The sequence below is a fragment of the Nematolebias whitei genome, chromosome 2, assembly GCF_014905685.2.
Source record: "Nematolebias whitei isolate Nwh7 chromosome 2, NemWhi1, whole genome shotgun sequence".
Taxonomy (NCBI): Eukaryota; Metazoa; Chordata; class Actinopteri; order Cyprinodontiformes; family Rivulidae; genus Nematolebias; species Nematolebias whitei.
In genome coordinates this window covers 39,924,350-39,944,247 of record NC_056499.1, presented here as the reverse complement: position 1 = coordinate 39,944,247, position 19,898 = coordinate 39,924,350, and the positions used below count along the sequence as shown (strand labels likewise).

Here is a 19,898-nt window from a genome sequence, read left to right as displayed (position 1 = left end):
AGACTCATTCAGAAGACATAAAATAAAACTTACTGTTACTGGTTTCCAGTCACGAACATTAGCAAACTGGTCGTATTAACAAGTGGCACGCCAAAATCCATTTTTGACACAAACGTATAAAATTCTTCTCGCCAAAACCACAAGGTTTTGTGTCTATAGATCTAATGATAAACTGTCTTGAAAGAATTTAAGTTTTGTAAAGTGCTGTCTTATTAAGTGCTTATAATGAATTTCAGACTCTTCATTAATAATGTTACATTTTCATCCTGCCACAGGCCCTTTGTTCTGTTTCTGTTGCACTTCATTTTGTAAATAATGTCACTTTTCTACACATTCAACACTTTTTGAGTTGCTTCAGTTTTATTTGTAATTTTAATATTTCACTTTTATGACTTCACGTTCTAATTTCTGCTGACTCATCTTAACTTGCTGCATTTGAATTTTTGACATGTCTCTTCAATAAAATACAACAAGATGTGTGTTGAACTGTGGGTCACTTGGATCCAGTGCTGTTGTCTTCTGCAGTTGTTTCGAAGCACGACCGAAGATGAGGGAAGCGCAGCTGATCCATCAGTTCAACAATCTCTTTGAGGAGTGATGGTTCCTGCAGGTTTAACTGTAAACAAACAAACAAACAGAGCTTGTGAGACCAACATTTTTCTATTTAAAATAAAGAATACAATACTGTGCAAATCTTGTTGAAACATGGATGTGTTTCTTGAATTAGGTGCATTTAGTTTGCATTAGTTTAATGATTTATAAGAACGGAGGAAGTGAACACAATATTCAAAAAAAAAAAAAAAAAAAAACTCTTTGAAAGACTTTTAGAAATCCAGGAGACCTCCTGCTGCAAATGATATAAACTCCAAGCCAAACTATTCACTAATTCTGTTAATTTTCTTTGATGTTTGTCTGTGAAAACAATATGAGCGTTTTATCCACATCTTCAAAGATCCAGAGTAGAAAATTAAACATTTTGGCCAAAGGTCTGCAACCTGCGGCTCTGGGGCCACATGCGGCTCTTTGGTCCGTCTGCAGCGGCTCTTTCAGGCTTTGACCAAAACTAAAATAAAACTGAATTTTATTTAAATTATTGCCAACAATGAAAATGGCTAGATTTCCTGTCATTTTCAAATATGTGAAGAATAGTACAAATACAAGGTGAAAAACATGTGGACTGCATCATGCTAGAAGCTTGTTAGCCACTTTAAGTGAACTTCCAGTCTCACTGCGTGATGTTGCTCTCAAAACCAGGAGAACGTTGTGGAATATCTTTAAGACAAGCTGCTGAGAAGGAATATTTATACTAAGAATAAAACACAAAAAACCAAGTCAAAGTAAAATAAACTATTTTTTTTTCTTTAAAAATGTACCTGGATATCCAACAAACTGGCCTAATTTTATACTGTCTTTAACTTTATGCTTTAAGTAGGAAACTTAATTCTTCAACAGTTAAGAGAACTCACATCGGCCTACAGAGTTCAGTGTTTTAACTTTTATATAATTGTTAAAAATTATATATTTTCTTTCTTTACATGAATCTGGTCTTTTCTTTTGTATTAAAATGTAAAAATATCAATAAATGCTAATAACAGCAATACATTTTTTGTTTTATCAAATCACCCCCACTGGCTGGAAAAGCCTTCTCCAACAAACTTGTAGTGGTCCACGGGCCACCAGTTGACAGTACACAGCTGTAGCAGGTATTGTGGCTCTGGCTATAGTAATTAGTGAGCCAAATGGCAAAAATTGCTCTTTTTATCACAAATGTTGCAGACCCCTGATCTATTCAAATGGGTTTCATACATCACCAAAAGTCTGATGCAATTCCACTACAACATTTACTTCTTACTGTCAACTGGTGGCCCGTGGACCACTACATGTTTCACATGTCTTTACATGTGAAACATGCAATACAGCATTACTTTAATTACAAGTAAACAATCATTAACAATAGGGTGAATATTGTCCCCATCCTTATTTTAAAAATCATCTTAAATACAAATACATATAAAATAAACAAGGACATCTCACCCTTACTGCATATTTATGACATTGCTCAGCCTCTTCTTGTCGACCAGTCTGAAAACAAACAAACAAACAAACAAACAAAAATCATTCAGATAATTACAGACAAAACATTAATGTGTGTTTCCTGGTTTAGAGGATATGTTTCTAAAGAGATGCACTGCTTGCCACATGTTACTTTGGTCATTCTGGACTTAGCTGAACTTGCATTTACTTTTAAACTGAGAACTCACTGCAGAAAATGACGCCTTTGCATCAGTAAACAAAAAAACTGCACTGTAATATAAACAAGAGTATTTATGTTATTGACAAATAACCAGAGCTACAATCTTGAATTAGTCTAGAACAAAGATCTTCCTTCAAAACATCCTGAGTCTTGCTCAATAATCCAAGTAGAAAAATCCAACAAAGTTAAGTCAGGTCCTCTGGACAGTTTCTTTTTGTTGAAAGAAGAGAAAAGTTTCAAAGTTTCAATAAAAAAAAAACAAACAAAAAAAAAATTGTCCAGAGGACCTGACTTAACTTTGTTAGATTTTTCTACCTGGATTACTGAGCATGGATCAGGATGTTTTGAACTACTTTGGCCATGATTGCCTCGGACTAGGTTTGGGAGTTGGGGTTAGTTTGGGGCAGTCGATGGGGGAGAGTGCAGACCACAGCAACCACATGAGCACCATCAAACTGGTTGACCCACTATGTGAAGGTGCTATTTATAAGGCTGAGTTTGTTTCAGCTCCTCGGACTGATGAAGTCCATTCATTATCTTTACCTGCTTCAGATGAAAGACGAAACGTTTCAACGAAAAGACACCGTCCAGAGGACCTGACTTAACTTTACTGGATCTTCCTTCATCCTAACCAGTCACGTTTTCTGATATTTACTGTAACACCATCAAATGCTTCCATATTTATCAGATAATTCTAGTTGTTCCTGTTTCATAAAGCCTTGTGTTTACAACAGATACATCATCTTGCTGTACATAAAGGCTTTTTTTGTTGTTAACTGGACTGTGATAGATTGTGTGTGTGTGTTTAGAGAACTATGTAGAAAAATAGATTATGTCCTACACGACACCTCATAGTAATCGCTCACCCTGAGGCAGATTAGAGTCAGGTAAGCCCACACCTCTGCGTTCTCAGCGTACAAACCGTTGGACACAGTTAAAGCTTCCTCAGCTTCAGACAGCTCCTCCAGCTGCACACAAACAAAAACACAATTGGGGTTCAGTTTCTTCTTAAAGCAACATATTAGATTCATAAAATCACCTTTTTGGTAGTGAGTCTATCGTAGCTCTAAAAATACTTTTGGCTTTGTTAAGAAAAAGCATTTGGACCAGCCGACACAAGAAAAAAATAGACATTTACCCGATAACAGGCTGCTCCCAGGCCCAGCCAGGCCAGACATGATGGAGACTGCTCACAAGCCTGCAGGTAGACATCTTTGGCTCGCTCAAACTGAAAGTTAAAACTCCAAGAATGAATTTTGGTCAGACTGCAGAGGTTTGTGGCTTCAAACATCATTTCATCCTTGTTGCCTTTAGAATAGTTTAAAGTTAAATGTAGTCCCTACAGCCTCATGCTTAAAAACGATCAATTTAAGCACCATTTTTCACAAGGCTTGTATTGCATTTGTAAAACAACAACAACAAAACATTGTAAATTCAACTTTTTTTATAAAATTTGTGGAAAAACCCTGTTTAATTAAAAACAAGGAATGGATGGCATTATTTTTTTCTACAATAACAAAACAAGAACAAGGCAAATAAAAAAAAAAAGGTGATTTGATGACTTATCAACAAGAACAGAAAAATACAGAAAGTGCTGTTAAGACAGCAGTATGATCACTCTTATGCAACCTTTTTCTCCAGACGATAGATGGATCCCAGACGGAGCAGAACGATATGAGAGTCCAATGGCAGCTGTGGAAAGACGAGACTCCACTCGTAGCTCTCCCGGGCTTCAGTAAATGCACCCTGCAGGTAGTGACAGTGACCGTTCACTGCCCAGGCATCTGGATCCTGCTTTAGTTGTAGAGAATCAGGATTAGAATTAGAATTGAGAACATTCAGGTTAGAGGTCTAAAATGTGCTTCAGTCTTGTGAATGGTCCTTTTTGTAAAAAGTTGTGTTGGTACACATATATTTAAAACAAACAAACAAACTATTAAGAAAATATCATAATAGTATGTGTGACAAGAAAAAGCTGAATGTTATTTTGTTCAGTTAGAATGAAAACAACACCGGTTATAACTTATTATTGTTATAGTAGCCTGCTACTATCAAACTGGCCTACTATTCAACAGATCTTTGACCCAAAGGTACTGTAACTGTAGAAGCAAGGAGAAATAGGTCAGACATGTACAGCTGTTTAATTTACTGCTCACCGTGGTACCAATTTGCTGCTGTTTGTTATTGTTTCAGGTTAGTGAGGTACTGGGCCAGCAGGAAAAGTCCAGTACTAATGAGATGAAGCAAGGCCATTGCAGCAGGGCGGTACTTCAGACAGTAAATCAATTCTTCATCCATGCTTGTTTACAGGAACAAGGACAGCAGCTCCATTAAATGGACTAGGTGTTCTGTGACTCAAACTTGACTCAGCTGTGCATAGAAACTTCCTGAGACTTAACATTACAGTGCCTATAAAAAAAGTATTCATTCTCTCAAATGTTTTACCATGTGATTGCTATTATAAATGAGTCACAGTCAATGTGAATTGGACTTTGTGACAAACAAACAAACACAAAACAAAACCCTCTTCAATGACAACGTGAAATCTGATCTGTACAAAGTAAGTTCAATAAAATAAAAATATGTAATGTAAAATAAGGGACAGCGTAAATATTCACCCCCTTCATATATTCTCCCCATATTACATGAAGGGGGTGAAAAGAAACATTTTCTGTAACAATGTGAAAACCACATTCAGCCCCTTCATATGTTACAGCAGCCATCATGTAATACCCAAGCTCAGGCTTTTCTGCTTTGTGACAGTGAGGTAGTGAGAAAAAATTATAAATGCTTCGTAAAGTAGTGCCACCAACTTTCTCCAAAAATATTTGTTTTAAAATTTGGAGGTAACCCAAGTGGATATCTAATATATTGGCAGACGTGTGTAAAACAGTCGTCTGTTGTGTAAATTCTAAGAAACGGGGTTCATCCTAACTAAGTGAAATCATCTGTATGTGTTTTAGGAATCACAAAGACATGAGCTATTCCCACTTCATCCTGCAGAGGGCTGCAGAGGGCTGCAGAGGGCTTAAACCTACACAAGCTGAGTTCATGAATAACAAGATGCATCTTGGGTCCGTGTACATGTCAGCCGTCCATCCCATCCCATAACATCAGCTCCTCTGTTGTGTCTTCATTGGAGTTTGTGTTTGGTCAAAAATTGTTGAATTTGACAACACTGTCTAATGAAAGAGTACTGACTCTGCACCATTCATGTGATACTTTCTGTGCAGTCTTTGTGGTGGTAATGCACACATACATACCTGATCTCTGTGAAACAGGACTTGTTTGAGGCCTGCAGCAGCACTGCAGTAGTCGCCTTTGAGCAGCTGCAGCTGGGCCAGATTGAGAAGATAGGAACCACTGGGACTGCCTTTAGAACACAGGAGCTCCTGGGACAACGCGTGTTCTGCCATCTGACAACAGAAAACAGTGACTTCTACAACTGTTTTATTTTTATTTAACTTCATCTTTGCAATAAGGTGTAGTCTTCAGATGTAGAAATTTATACCACTTTTTTTTTTTTTTTTTTTATGAATCTGCCCAAAATCAAAGTCATATTGTTTCTTAGTGATCATAAAACAACACACTAAACTTACAATCACAAGATGAGCTTCACATAGGAGCTTATTTCAGCTGATATTTGACTGGTGTGTGACCACTGGTGTTGAGTGAATATACCTGCAAGGCATTGTTCCGCAGCAGGAACTGGACTGTCTGTGTGAAAATGGTACAGGTGGGTTCAGCTGGAGTTGATGTGGAGATGTCATCTTGTGCTGAAGGCTCTTGGTACTCCTCTGGGTCTCTGCCCACAAACTCTGGGTCTGGAAAGAGAAAGACAGATTTGCTGCCATATGCACTTGGAGCTGATATGCATCACGAGTCTCAGAAGAAAGGTGGAAATGACGAGATGAGTTTTATAACCTGGTGTCAACAGAGTATATTGAATCAGTGACATTAGATCCTTACATCATGTAAGGATGTGTTTTATTTATGTAAATCATTTACATTTATTTTTTCCTGGGTGTTTTTTTTTAAATTTTTTTTATTATAAATATGCCTCACCTTGCTCAGCTGGTTGAGAATGTGCTGAGACAGCTGTCTCCCCTTCGTCCTGCAGGTCCTTCTCCTCCTTGAAGTTTTGCTCACGGTCTTTCTCCTCCTCTGTGTGAGGTTTGTTGTTCACCTCGTCTTCCCCAAGCATCTTATTGGCCATTGAAAAAACCCTCTCAGCCAGGATCGGTTCATTTTTTCTCTCGTGAAGCAAACCTAAACAACAAACCCAGACAGGTAAAATTACCAAAGCTGCCCTTTGTTTCAACTTCACTCCTGCTCACTTACATGAAAACTGCTTGAAGCTCTATGTGCTAATGTTACCCTAATCTGATTAGTAATAACTCAGCACTCTTACAGTAAGTAATATATGTGTTCTGCTTGTTCCTATTGATTTACTACTTTATGGAGCATGATTTTATTGCTTTGGTTCAATTTTATTTTTGCTGTACAGTACTTTGATGCAACTCTAGTGAATTATAAAGTGCTTTAAAAATTAAACTGACATTTACTCGTTCTGTATAAATTAAAGCAAGTAACCTACATTTTACAACTGAGTTGTAATATCTTATTTTTCAATCATTTTGCCTATTGGATCTTTGAGATGGCAACCAACAGTGGTTAGAGCTGCCACTGCTCAAAGAGAAGGTCACAGGATTGCCTCCCGGGCGCTGGAGTTTGCAAGTTCTCCCTGTGTGGATGTTCACCAGGTCCACCGTTTTCCTCCCACAGACCAAAAACATGCACGTGAGTTTATTTGGTAACTCTAAATTGTCCCTAGGTGTGACAGGTTGTTTGTCTCTTGCACAGTGAATGTTGAAGACAGGAACTAGCCGCCCCACGACTCAGAAAAGGAAAACAGGTAAAGAAAATGGATGGAATGTTTTAGATTTTATCTAATTTTACATTTAAAGCAACATGTAATGTGCTAATAAACAAGCTTATAAATCACTTCTCATTTAAAAGTCTTTGTTGCCTCCGGTTGGTGCAGAACGCTGCTGCTCGGCTTCTAACTGGAGTTCAAAAGAGGGAGCACATCACCTCCACTCTGGCTTCACTCCACTTCATTTTAGAGTTCATTTTAAGATTCTTTTATTTGTTTTTAAAAGTTTAAATGGTCTTGCCCCATCCTACCAGGAAGGAGTGAACAATGCCCCAAAGACCCATTTCTGCCTGATGCCCTCAACAAGTTCTACGCACGCTTTGAAGACCCGAACAGACCACCCAGCACCAGACTCACCTCACCACCGGATGAAGAGCATCTCAGCGTGACCTCAGCAGAAGTAAGTAGTACCTTCAGGAGGATTAATCCGCACAAGGCAACTGGCCCAGACAACATCCCCGGAAAAGTGTTGAAGGAATGTGCTGATCAGCTCTGTGAGGTGCTGGCAGACATCTTTAACACCTCACTTACCCTGGAGACAGTTCCCACCTGCCTGAAGACTGCCACCATCATCCCAGTCCCAAAAAGCTCTACAGTGACTGGTCTGAATGACTATCGGCCAGTGGCCCTCACCCCGATAGTCGCTAAATGCTTTGAAAAACTGGTCATGACTCACATCAAAACAACCATCAACATCAACGAGGACCCTCATCAGTACGCATACCGTGAGAACCGATCAACAGAGGATGCAATCTCCTCTGTGGTCCACACTGCGCTCAACCACCTGGAGCAGAAAAACTCTTACGTCCGTATGCTCTTTGTGGACTTCACATCCGCCTTCAACACCATGATCCCCCAAACCCTGATGGACAAACTATCCACACTAGGACTAAGCCTCTCCATTTGCAACTGGGTACTAGACTTTTTAACAAACAGACCACAGTTAGTGAGGATCCACAATCTCTCCTCCTCCACCATAACCCTCAGCACTGGCTCTCCTCAGGGATGTGTGTTGAGCCCCCTCCTGTTTACTCTGCTCACGTATGATTGTGCAGCTACCCATCCAGGCTGTCACATTGTAAAGTTTGCAGATGATACAGCGGTGGTGGGATGCATCACAAACAACAATGAGTCCAGCTACAGGCAAGAGGTGGAACACCTGGAGAGCTGGTGCAAAGAGAATAACCTTCACATCAATGTGAAGAAGACAAAGGAGATGATTGTGGACTTCAGAAGGAACAAAAACATCTACACCCCCCTGAACATAAGAGGATCTGCGGTGGAAGTGGTCTCCAGCTACAAGTACTTGGGTGTACACATGAATGACAACCTCAGCTGGAGCAACAACACCACCAGCCTGATCAAGAAAGCTCATCAGAGACTCTACTTCCTCAGACGGCTGAGGCGAGCTGGTCTGGGAAGCTCAGTCCTCACCTCCTTCTACAGGTGTGCAGTGGAGAGCATCCTGTGCTCGAGCATCAACGTGTGGCATGGAGGCTGCACAGCTGCAGAAAGAAAAGCTTTGCAGAGAGTGGTGAAGGCTGCACAGAAATCTGTCGGAATCAGCCTCCCCACCATCACAGACATCTACACCTCCAGATGCAGGAAGAGGGCCACCTGCATCATGAAGGACCCCACTCACCCAGCACACACACTTTTTGCCCCACTCCCCTCAGGAAGGAGGTTAAGGAGCATTAAGTGTAGAACCACTAGACTGAGGAACAGCTTCTACCCTGATGCTGTTAGACTCATGAATCTCTAACTAGAATAATCACTGTGAAAAACCATATCATGTTGCTGCTGATCTGTTTCATGTTGCTGCTGATCTGTTTCAATGTTGATGTGTCCATGCGTGCACATCTGCTCACAGACTCATGTTCATGTTTGTGCTGATGTTCAATGTTTTATGCTATTAGTGCTTAGTGTATATTTAGTTGATGTTTTTCTTAGTTCATATCTTAGATGTTATTACTGTTTTTCTTATACATTTTATTGTTGGATGTAACTGGGACCCCGTGTACATAATTTCGCTCCACCACATGTACCACATGAGGTGCGAATGACAATAAAGAAACTCTGACTCTGACTCTCTGACTACCTCTCTGAGCTGCTTCACCCATACTCCTGCTCGGTGCCTTCAATCAGCTGATCAGCTGCTCCTGGAGGTGCTGAGGTCTAAACGGAGGCTCAGAGGGGACAGCACTTTTTCTGTTGCTGCTCCAAGACTGAGGAACGATCTTCTTCTTCCCATCAGACGAGCCCCTTCACTGTCCAGTTTTAAAACTCTTTTAAAAACACATTTTTACTCCCTGGCTTTTAGCACACACTGAATTTTGCTCTGCACTGTTTTTATTGATCTTAATGTTTTAACAACTGCTTTATGTGTTTAAATGTTCTTGATTTTATATGTACAGCACTTTGTGGCAGCTGTGGTTGTTTTAAAGGGCTTTATAAATAAAGTATTATTACTATTATTATTATTTGTTTAGCTTTAGCCTTCTTTCTGTTGGAATAAATCCTACAAGACTAGCTGACTTCTTGATAAAAAGTATTGAGAAAGAACTTTGATTTTGATCTCACCCAGCAGCGTCCAGGCCGGTACACTGGGTGGGTCTATGCTGGCGGCTCGTTCCAGACAGGTCTGGGCATCTTTGTAACGTTCAAACATCATCGCCAAAACTCCACACATGATCAGACTGGACAAACAAATGGAGAACAAAGAACAAACTATTCTGCCAATTATCCATAAAAAGGAAATGAGGATGTTTTACTAGCACTGACCTCATGCTTCTCTTCAAACACTCGGCCCCTAATGTCACTCGTTTCTCTCAGATGTAATTCGTAGTGTCCATTAGTAACTCTAAGTGGTCTAAGGACCAGATTACATGTGAGTGCTCCTAAACCTCTGGAGTGATGCAGTTCTAGATGACAGATTTCTGAACTTGATGGATACCTATGTTCAACAAACTATTCAGTCCTCAGCAAACTGAAGTTATGGAAATGAATGTCTGACTTTCAAAATGTCTGAAAGCAGTTTTACAAACAGCAAGAAATCAGTTGGAACAATGGATTTTATGTTATAGTCCCCATGTTATCTTATGACTTTATGTGATCACCCCAGACTGCAGTTATGGAAAGAAAGACAACATTTTCTATTCATCAATATAATTATAATTAATTATTTATTAAGGATTTGCATTTTTGTAAAAACTTTTTTCTTCTGTGAGTCAGAATCTTTTTTCAAACTGTTGATCTTTGGCCAATTGTTGAACTACATACTGGGATTTTTCCTTCAGCTGCTCTCGTCTGCAAGGGTGGCCACAGCAATCAAACTCGTAAAACAAAATCTGGCGAATGTTAACATTTGCTCCAGTCTGCAGCCTCAGGATTACTAGACTGCAGCGCTCATCACTGAGCTACTGCAGCCAATTGTTGAGCTAAATGACTTATGATAAATTCCCCCAGATGCACTTAATGCTACAATGATCTGCTGTGAGTAAACTTTGACATAGCAAATATTATTTACGCGTATATAATTTCTAACCTGGGTTGGTGCAGTTGTTGGGTGGACACAGCGTCACGGAAACACTCTTCAGCTTTCATGTAGTCTCCCATCAACATGTTCAGGCTGCCCCATTCAAACTTGTGCAAGGGCTCATCAGGGTGCCTCGCCACTAACTGCAGGTCCACAAATACATATTTCAGAGGGAGTTTCCGTCACGTTACCAGCCACAATGATAACTTGAACATATTGGATGATGTGCACCAAAAATAGAGTGAGAACACAAGTTAGCACATTTGTAGTAACAGATGCTTAAATAACTATATTATAAAGGTCCACATTTTTCATTTAAAGGTTGATTCACTTGCTGCCATTGCGTGCTATTGATTTTTAAATACTTCTACAAATATGACCATGGCTAAATAATATAGACTTTCAACAAGTTTTTGTTCCTTTTTGCACCTCTTTATAGTACTTAGCTGACAGCTTGTAATTCCCAAGAAGTTGTGCCTCTCTGGCAAAATGCATGAGCTGGGATGATTCTAAAGGGATTTCCTCACAGCTGTCTTTGTCAGCATCATTTGAATAAATCTATTGATGAAGAAAGGATAAAAATAAGGAAACTTGAACATTTCTTTAAAATATAGTCCTATTTGAGCGCCAGTGTGTTTGTTACTTTGTTGAGAGCTACATGCATCTCATCCACCAGGTTGACATACAGTTGGCTCACAAATGTTTGTAGCCTCTCAGGATCAGTGAATGGTTCGGTTTGCCACAACTTGTCACGAACCATTCTAACCACTGCATTCTACGTGCCAAAAACACACAAGATCACACAGTGAATTTGATACAAAGGGTAACACAAGAAATTATTTTGGGCACATGCAGTTTTTTATTTTATTTTACCTTTATCTGCTCCTTGAAGGTGAAATATCTCCCAGAGACGTTAAGGCCTCCCATCAGCTCAGTCAACATTTGCTCTGGACTTAGCCTTTTTGGCAAACGGCATTTGGCTCCAAACAGTTCATAGTACTGCTCTGAAACAGCAGCCACAGCGTTGCCCACCTGCCTGTGGAAGTCCAGCACAGCCTAGCACACATCAGTGGAGAAAAGTTAGAGAGGGAGCAACTCTCAGATTATATAACGGCTCAGTTTGTTTCATATACTGTGTAATTAACTGTGGCTGAGTTTAGTTTTGTCTTTACTGTTTCTGCTGGGCTTGGACCCACTGGGTGCTGAGGTTTGGGTGGGATCAGGGCCTTCATCCTGTGAGAAATAGAAACACACACCATAGTGCCACTTCTTGTTCCTATATAACCAGTAAGAAACCAAAAAACTACAGATAAATGTACCAGAGAAGAGGACAAATGGATATTTATATCATAATTGCACCAATTAACTTTCAGCCACGTAAAAGTACTTTAAAAGTGTATTAATTTTTTAACTGATATTGTCAAGAATAATAACAAAGTAAAGTATAAAATTTATGTTAGCAAACATTGATTAACACAATATTTATGTAAAAAAAATTACCTTTTGGCCAGCTCCTCTGGAGATGTTTTTGGCACTAGTGGTTTATCCAAAGCTATTTCGATGATAATATAAGTTCTGGCCTCCGCATACATCTGTCATTAACAAACACGAGCTGATATAAGTATTTACTAACAGTAAAATCCTTACCAGGATATAACTCTATAGTATCCTATAGTTAATGCAGCATGTAGAGCAAAAATTGAGTTATACTGTATTTCTGCTATAACAGTGCTGTGAGTACATCAACCTACAGTTGTTTCATGTTGGGGTCAGCATTCACCGAGTTGTGCTGCTGTTTTGTGAAAACTTACATTTCTTTCTGTGTTGACCTGAGGCTCAGAGTCAGACAAGTTTTCAGCTGTGTCATCAGCTCGGCTCTGATTGATGGTCTGCTAACAGTTCAAAGACAAATTATATTGTTAGGCTCCAGCATTTACAACTAAACGTTTTTCATTCCTCTTGGTTAGTTGGATATGAAGAACAGTGTAAGGCAACAAAAAAGCTATTTAATTTAAATTTTTTTTTAAAAGTCTGTTTTACAGAATACATTTTGTGTTTCATGATCTTTTTAGCCATCAGGATGTGTCTGACCTTTTTAGGCTCCTTGGGATCCTTGACCTTTTTCCCAGCTTTTTTGTGAGGTGCAGCAGCAGCAGAGGAGGCTCGAGCTTCGACCAGGACGGCTGCTGCTCTAGCCTGCTCCTTTAACACACTGACCCCTCTCTTGGTCTGTGAGAATGAAAGCAACACTTAACATTTTAATAGAAGTCAGACATTAAAACAGCACTGGGACAACAGTAAGATTATTTAATGCTCTAGTAAGGGTTTTGATTTAGATACAATATATTAAAGGTGACCCCCTTAAAGAAAAGATAACTTTTATAGTTAATTTAATCCAAACATTGTGAAGATTAAACAAAAGAAAGCTATACAAACTAAATGTAAGCTAATTTAATGCATAGTATCTGTGTGACCTTGTTCAGCAGCTCAGTCATGCAGAACGGGTGAACGGTGTACGCTCCTCGGGTTCTACTGACTCCAGGATACAGCAGCTGTCCCATGTCCACAAACACCAAGCCATGGAAGGGGATCTCCACGCTGTCATCCCCAAGCTACACACACAAATGCACGCACACACAAACAAACACACACAGGTTTTATTCGACAAATACCATTCTCAGCTTTATCTTAAATGAAATCACTCAGTTTAGGCTAAACAGCTAACACAACAGGACCATCATAAGAGACTGGAAAATATTTCTGACCTTTTCAAGTGGAACCATGGATCTCATTATCTCCACTGGCCACAGTCTGCTCTCAGTGATCATCTGCTGCAGCCTGAAATCACAGTTACTGATGTTAGACGAACAGTCCTGTGCTAAAGTCTAAACCCAGCCATCATCCACCGTGACTCAAATAACTCAAACCTTCTCATATGTTGTTAAATGTTGGAAAACTGTCTGCTTTTTAAAAATACTTTATTTTTAAGTCATTGTAACTGACCATGATCAGATAATCCTTTTTCACATTTTTTTTTCTAACCCAATTACTACGAATCTAGGAATTGTTTTAACATAAAACGGCTATAAAAACAGAATTGGAGAAGAATGGGTTTTGCACATTTTCACTTTTTCCACAGTTTTTCAAAGGTAGAAATTTAAGTTCTGTTTAGGTCTGTATTGTTTTATGTAACAAGAAGTTGTTGTTTACTATATTTCTTTTGGACCTTGTAAATATTATATTTCTTTTTCACTTGTTGGCACTTTATTTTGTACTTTAACTGCATGCTTTAGCATTTCTTGCTGTTTTTTTAGTGAGTCGAAACAGTTCGTCTCATCCTGAGCATTTCATTGCCTTGCTGACCTTGTGTGAACCTGCACATGACAAATAAACAAACATAAGCGTGATGATTATAAACCGCATAGTGCAATAACTTTATTTCACATCTTCCTTCGTTACATAAATATTCTGGAAATACCATAATTTATAAAAGGTAATAAAGTTGATCTAATTTAAAGCTGAATTAAATATCCAGATGTAAACACAGATGAGTCACTTTGATTTTGCAGATTCTTTTTTTTCATTTATGGCCAACAGATGTGATGATCAGAGGGAGTTGTGTGCAGCTGACCTTGAAACTCCTCCTGCATCCAGGAAGCAGCACATCTCTGTGTCCCAGCTCACCCTGTTCTTTTTGGTCTCTGCCTCATTACGAAATGTTCGATCCTGCAGGAGCATGTAGATTTCCAAACACAAAGCTGACAATGACTCAGATTTTTTGTATGCTTTAATTTTCTGAAGTGATTTGAAAGTCATTTTGTTATATATATATATATATATATAACTATTCTCAAAATTAGCACAGGATGGTGCTAATGCTTAAGGAATCAGTAGTTTAACATTTTTGTGTAGTGAAAGTCTGTGGGTTTCACCTAACATTTTTCAGCTGTGTGTGCAGCATTTGAGTTACCTCTAAAGCTGTTAACTCCCCGCTCTCCTGTTGGATGGGCTGAGCCTGAAAGGAGGTTCCAGGGAGGCAGTGGTTCCCTGGTACTAACAAGGCCTGATAAGGCCTTTTCTTCTGACGACCTTTGACCTCCCTCTGTCCTCCTACCTTCAGTTGTCCTTCACAGAACATCAAAACCTGGTCTTCCTAAACCAGACAGAGAAATAATACATATATATATATATATATATATTTTTTTTTTTTAAAGTGTGTCACCATGAAGAAGTTTAAATCGGTTTCTATTAATTTTATTATTTAAGTGCCACACTAGAAAAAAAAGAAAATAGCCAAATAAGAAGCAGAGCACAAAACTCACCTCTGCAGTGAGAGGGACGCTCATGGCAGCAGCATATGTGAAGGGACTGGGAGCGAAGCCTGATGGCAGCGTCCATGGCTCTGGGACAGAGTAGGCTGTTTCCACAGTTACCTTCAGGAGGTTAGTGACTGAACGTTCAGCCTCAGACAGCAGCGGGCTTAAGACACTGACACATACATCCAGGGTTGGCTGCTGAATGGGGTTGAATGGGGGAAAATCAGAGTGTTATTTTCTTAAAAACTACATCTACAATGGTGGCATGAGGATGCTGTTTAAGGAGCTGCAATGGATAAGTGTCAGTCAGATGTTTGTAAATGCCAACGCACCAACCTGTGCTGCTGTGCTTCAAAACCTTAAGTACAGATGTATGTGTAGGCTAACAGACTGTACATAGCATCATTTATACTCTGACCAACCCTGTACAAAGCTCAGTTAGGTTTTTTTCTAGTCTGTGGAATCACTGGTGCTTTAATTTATATGGCAATGGCTGAACATTCTATTTTTATTGTATCTTGTTGTTGTTGTTTTTGCCTGTTTTTGTTTACTATCGACCATGTAGGTGTCTGAATATAAAGTTTTGATTGATTGATTAAATGAAATGCTTATGCCTAATAACATTTAACTTGACATGAAAATGCCTATTTCAGGTTTTAAGCATGTTTTAAAAAAGATATTTTATTCAAAATACTGCCACGAACACAAATATTTGAAGAAATGGTGTAACGGGATAAGGTGCAAAGTATAAAAACACTGTATGAGAAACTAAACCAAGAGTATAAAGCGTTGCAGTGGAGACTGATATGTGTAAGAAGTGCTGCTAAATGGCAGAATGCACCAAAATGTGTCTGCTTCAGACAGATGCAGAGACAGTGGGACATTCATGAGATGAGCTATGAAACAGTGAAATGAAAAACCGTGTTGTCATGAATTAACAAACCTTCCGGGTGAAGCCAAGGTAAGAGTCCTTGAGCCCGGTGCCATTTACAGGATGGACTGGTATTGTGGACGAAAAGCTGCACACACCTGCAGAAAGGTAGGAAATCATTTCAGGTATTCACATCCTGGCCTTATGCTGTCCTGTTCTGGACATTTGTTTTATTAAGCTCATTTGTCTTACATACATACAAATCTATCATTTCAAATAATGGTACCTTGCAGAAGTGGCAGCAGATCGAGCACAGCTTGGCCTATTGCCAGCACTTTGACCTCACCTCTCTTCTCCTCCAGCATGACCTCCATTACCGTTACTGAACACATCACATAATTATTATTAGTAATAGTAGTAATAAGTTACTATGGTGTTATAGTAAACACAAGCTGTGCAAACACTCATTAAACTGCAACTTCTTCTCCTGTTTTGGTTTACATATAGAAACATTTCTCCCTATATGTCACTGTCATTTTATATTGAATAATAATACTAGTTTCAAATTAAATTAGACTTTTATCAGTATGACCAAATGAAATCAAAGTGGTTCAGCAAATAAACAAACAAATAAATAAATACAAATGAACAAAAAAATAATTAAACATTATGTTAAAAGGTCAGAGAGGTTTCAAATTAAGGACCAAGTGTTCTCAGCTTTGTAAATATTTGATTACATTTCAAATTTGAAATTACAAACGGAATAAATCAGCAACATTTTTTTAATCAAATGTATGATTTTCTTTACCATCAGTGTGCATGATACAGTAAACTTGCTATGCCTTGTTATCTTGTTTTTTTTGTGTAAGTTTTAAAGTTGTTAGCTTTCTCCTTTTTCAAATCCTGTGCTTTTATAAATGTGTCAAATGGATGAAACTGTTCAAGTGTATGTTTAAGGCAAATAGGTCTGAATGAGAAATTACTATAACATCAAGAACTGAGCAATTCTGAAACAAAAACTAAAATTAAAAAAGGCTAAACAAGTTGCGTTCAGATACTTGTGAGCTCAGATGTAAACTCAGCGCACTAAACTTACATATGACTGGTTTTTGAGAGACGTCACTTAGAGCTTGTGAGTCTTTTGGTGGACTGAAGCAGCACGTGAAGTTGTAGTCAACACGTTGCTCCAAAAGGTTGATTTCCATCTTATCTGACTCTCCCAGCAGGTTTCCATCAATTGCAACCTGCAGAAAACTCAGCAGACTGCCTGATTTTTTTCCTTGCTGAAAAGAGAAGAATAGAAACTTGGTACTATATGTAGAAAATAATTATAGGTTGTGAGGTCATTTTTAACTATATAGAATATTTTTAAATTCCTGTGAAAATATAATGTGAATTATTATTCATACTATATAGTAAGCAGTGGTGTAGTCTATGTGATATAATATAATATAATATAATATAATATAATATAATATAATATAATATAATATAATAAAACAGAATAGAATAGAATAGAATAGAATAGAATAGAATAGAATAGAAACAGCCTTTATTGTCCCACGGATGGGAAATTCAAGTGTAACAGCAGCAACAGATAAAAAGACTCACACAAAAGTTCCTAAATGTTAATATATATATATATATATATATATATATATATATATATATATATATATATATATATAAGTAAGATAAACAATATCAATAATAATGTTCAGTATGTGTTGGAACATGGATAAAGGCAGACTATTCACAGTACAGTATTATAGGCAGAGTGTGTTTTAGCAGAGGTTAGCGTGTATTTAATCCTTATTGAGTTTAATGGGAGCAGTGATGGTTGTAGAGTCTAACAGCTGCTGGGAGGAAGGGCCTGTGGTAACGCTGTGAATTTAGGATGCAGTAATCTGTCACTGAAGGAGCTCGGGTATATGGAGTATACCCACTAGAAAAGCTTAAGAATTTCAGTATATCCAGTTAAAATTGTCCAATGATACGACATATCATTAGGCACGCGTCACTGATATGTTAAACGGCAGTTAAACGCTTCCGTAACAATCTATCGGTATGCAGCGCTTTGCTTTGATACAGTTTTATAAATACTATAACATGTTTTTAATAAAGCCAAGTGTTGTACAAAGTTTGTTGTTCATTTATTCAAATATAAGCATCAGAGAAATTAGGAAATGTTCAATATGCTTAAAAATGAAAATAAATTGACAATTACATTGCACTTGGGTTTCTAAGCACAGTATACCCACTATAAAAAAGTAGACTACAGCACTGATAGAAAGTTACTAATAATATTCTCATGGCCTCAGCAAATGGACTTGTGTCTACACTGGTCTTGTTAGACCTCAGTGCTGTATTTGATGCAGCTGATCACAATGTTTTACTACAGTACTTCTTTAAGTTAAAAGAAGGTGAATGTTAGCAAAAATCAAGAACAAAATAACTTTGTGCTAGAAGTACTCAAATGCTAATAAAAGTCAAGAAAATGGTATCTGATATTAAATTATTAGCAAAAATCAGGAAACCCTTAGCTGAAAGCCTTCATCTCCTTTCGGCTGCTCCCTTCTTCAGGGGTCGCCACAGCGAACTGTCTCGCATGAAAACTTGTCATTTGTTTTTACGTTGGATGTCCTTCCTGACACAACCACACTGAGCTCTGTGTGGAGCAGAGGGCTGCCATCTAACCTGGGGGAGCAGGTGGTGGGAATTAAGGACCTTGCTCAAGGGCCCAGGGTGGGGCGGATGAGGGTGGAGGCATGCTTCACCTTTTCACCCACATTTTGATGTTGTTGGTTCAGGGAGTTGAACCAGCAGCCTTCCTATCACAGGCTCGCCTTCTCTAACCTCTGCGCCACCACTCCCCTAAAAGCCCAAAGCAGCTAAATGCTAGTAACAGAAGTAGTGAAAAGTAGATAAATATACAGAACAAAGGCTATAAAAAGTAGACCAGACCTACTCATAACTGGTGTACTGAGAAATATTCTGTGACATTAGGCCCAGTTATGATGACAGTGGTCAAATGTTACTTTTTATAGAGGAACTAAAAAAATCAAATCAAATCACCAGAATAGTTAAGTTTGAATATTTACTTACAGTATTCAATAACAGCTGTCTTATTCTGTGACTGCATACATTTTACTTTAACTACATCAGTGTAAAAATAACCAAATGTCAACATAAACAACTTTGCTATAATATTATTAGTAATATGATTCTCCCACAGTACATGGTCAAAGTGATTATGAGAATCTGCAGTCATTTATCTGGATTTAACATTTTATGTGGCTTTCAACAGCTAAACTCCAATAAATGGCCATGTGTGCATGTGCACTGTTACTGTTATTTTATCATGTGAATGTTGATTTATGTAGATTTTTAGATTTAATAGACTTTTTTTTTTTATTTGACTGGCATTTGTTTGTCTCCCCCACCTTCATCTTCATCCAAGCCGTGGCTCATCGGACTGATGAAGTCTTTTGGATGAAAAACGAAACGTTTCAACAAAAAGAAACCGTCCAGAGGAGCTGACTTCTCTTTTGTTGGGTCTTCTTTGAGACCTTTAGAAACGCAACAGCGCCTCCTAAAGTATGGTGTTACAAGGCAAAACCCATAAAACCCAACGGAAGACACTAGAAATAAATAAAGAGAATCGGTATTTCAAGAATGTGAATGCTTAATAGCATCCTATGGTGATTCCTGCAGTTTCCTCTTCAAGAGTGCAAACGTGCATTAACCAGTGAAAAACCGTTAAGTCAACTGCTAGTTCGGCTTATGTTAATTTTGTGTTTCCTCCTCGACACAAGGCACCAAAAATATATGATAATAATAATAACAAAAACAGGTTTAAACAAACCTACCAAGTTATGTCCACATTTTGCAGTTATTTGTATATCGAGATTTGTTTCTGTCGTGTTCTCCTGCGTCTCCATCGCGAATTTGTATGAGAAACTAACGACTTCAACTTGTCCGTTTCA

At 38.4% G+C, this 19,898-nt stretch overlaps 1 protein-coding gene across 1 annotated transcript; it reads right to left on the bottom strand.

The window, feature by feature from the left end:
* Positions 1 to 493: 493 nt before the first annotated feature.
* cfap70 (cilia and flagella associated protein 70) lies at positions 494 to 19,853 on the bottom strand. Its single transcript, XM_037694482.1, has 26 exons — positions 19,782 to 19,853; positions 17,009 to 17,195; positions 16,199 to 16,294; positions 15,985 to 16,070; positions 15,048 to 15,239; positions 14,696 to 14,878; positions 14,357 to 14,451; positions 13,491 to 13,563; positions 13,200 to 13,337; positions 12,817 to 12,948; positions 12,537 to 12,602; positions 12,226 to 12,317; positions 11,898 to 11,958; positions 11,599 to 11,781; positions 11,369 to 11,500; positions 11,155 to 11,283; positions 10,735 to 10,868; positions 9,771 to 9,886; positions 6,320 to 6,523; positions 5,936 to 6,078; positions 5,518 to 5,670; positions 3,884 to 4,045; positions 3,393 to 3,482; positions 3,121 to 3,222; positions 2,035 to 2,082; positions 494 to 616 (listed from the first exon to the last, which is right to left on the bottom strand). Exons 1-26 carry the CDS (start codon positions 19,851 to 19,853, stop codon positions 494 to 496), a joined length of 3,192 nt encoding a protein of 1,063 aa, XP_037550410.1.
* Positions 19,854 to 19,898: the final 45 nt, after the last annotated feature.

Bases quoted from the DNA above. Each gene is read 5' to 3' on its own strand.
- cfap70 (XM_037694482.1), bottom strand. From the start codon at position 19,853: ATGGAGACGCAGGAGAACACGACAGAAACAAATCTCGATATACAAATA. The intron at 12,949-13,199 runs GTCACACAGATA...TCACAGACCAAG, and splicing joins TGACTGAGCTGCTGAACAAG to AGAGGGGTCAGTGTGTTAAA. The intron at 3,223-3,392 runs GTAAATGTCTAT...GTTTGTGTGCAG, and splicing joins TGGGAGCAGCCTGTTATCGG to CTGGAGGAGCTGTCTGAAGC.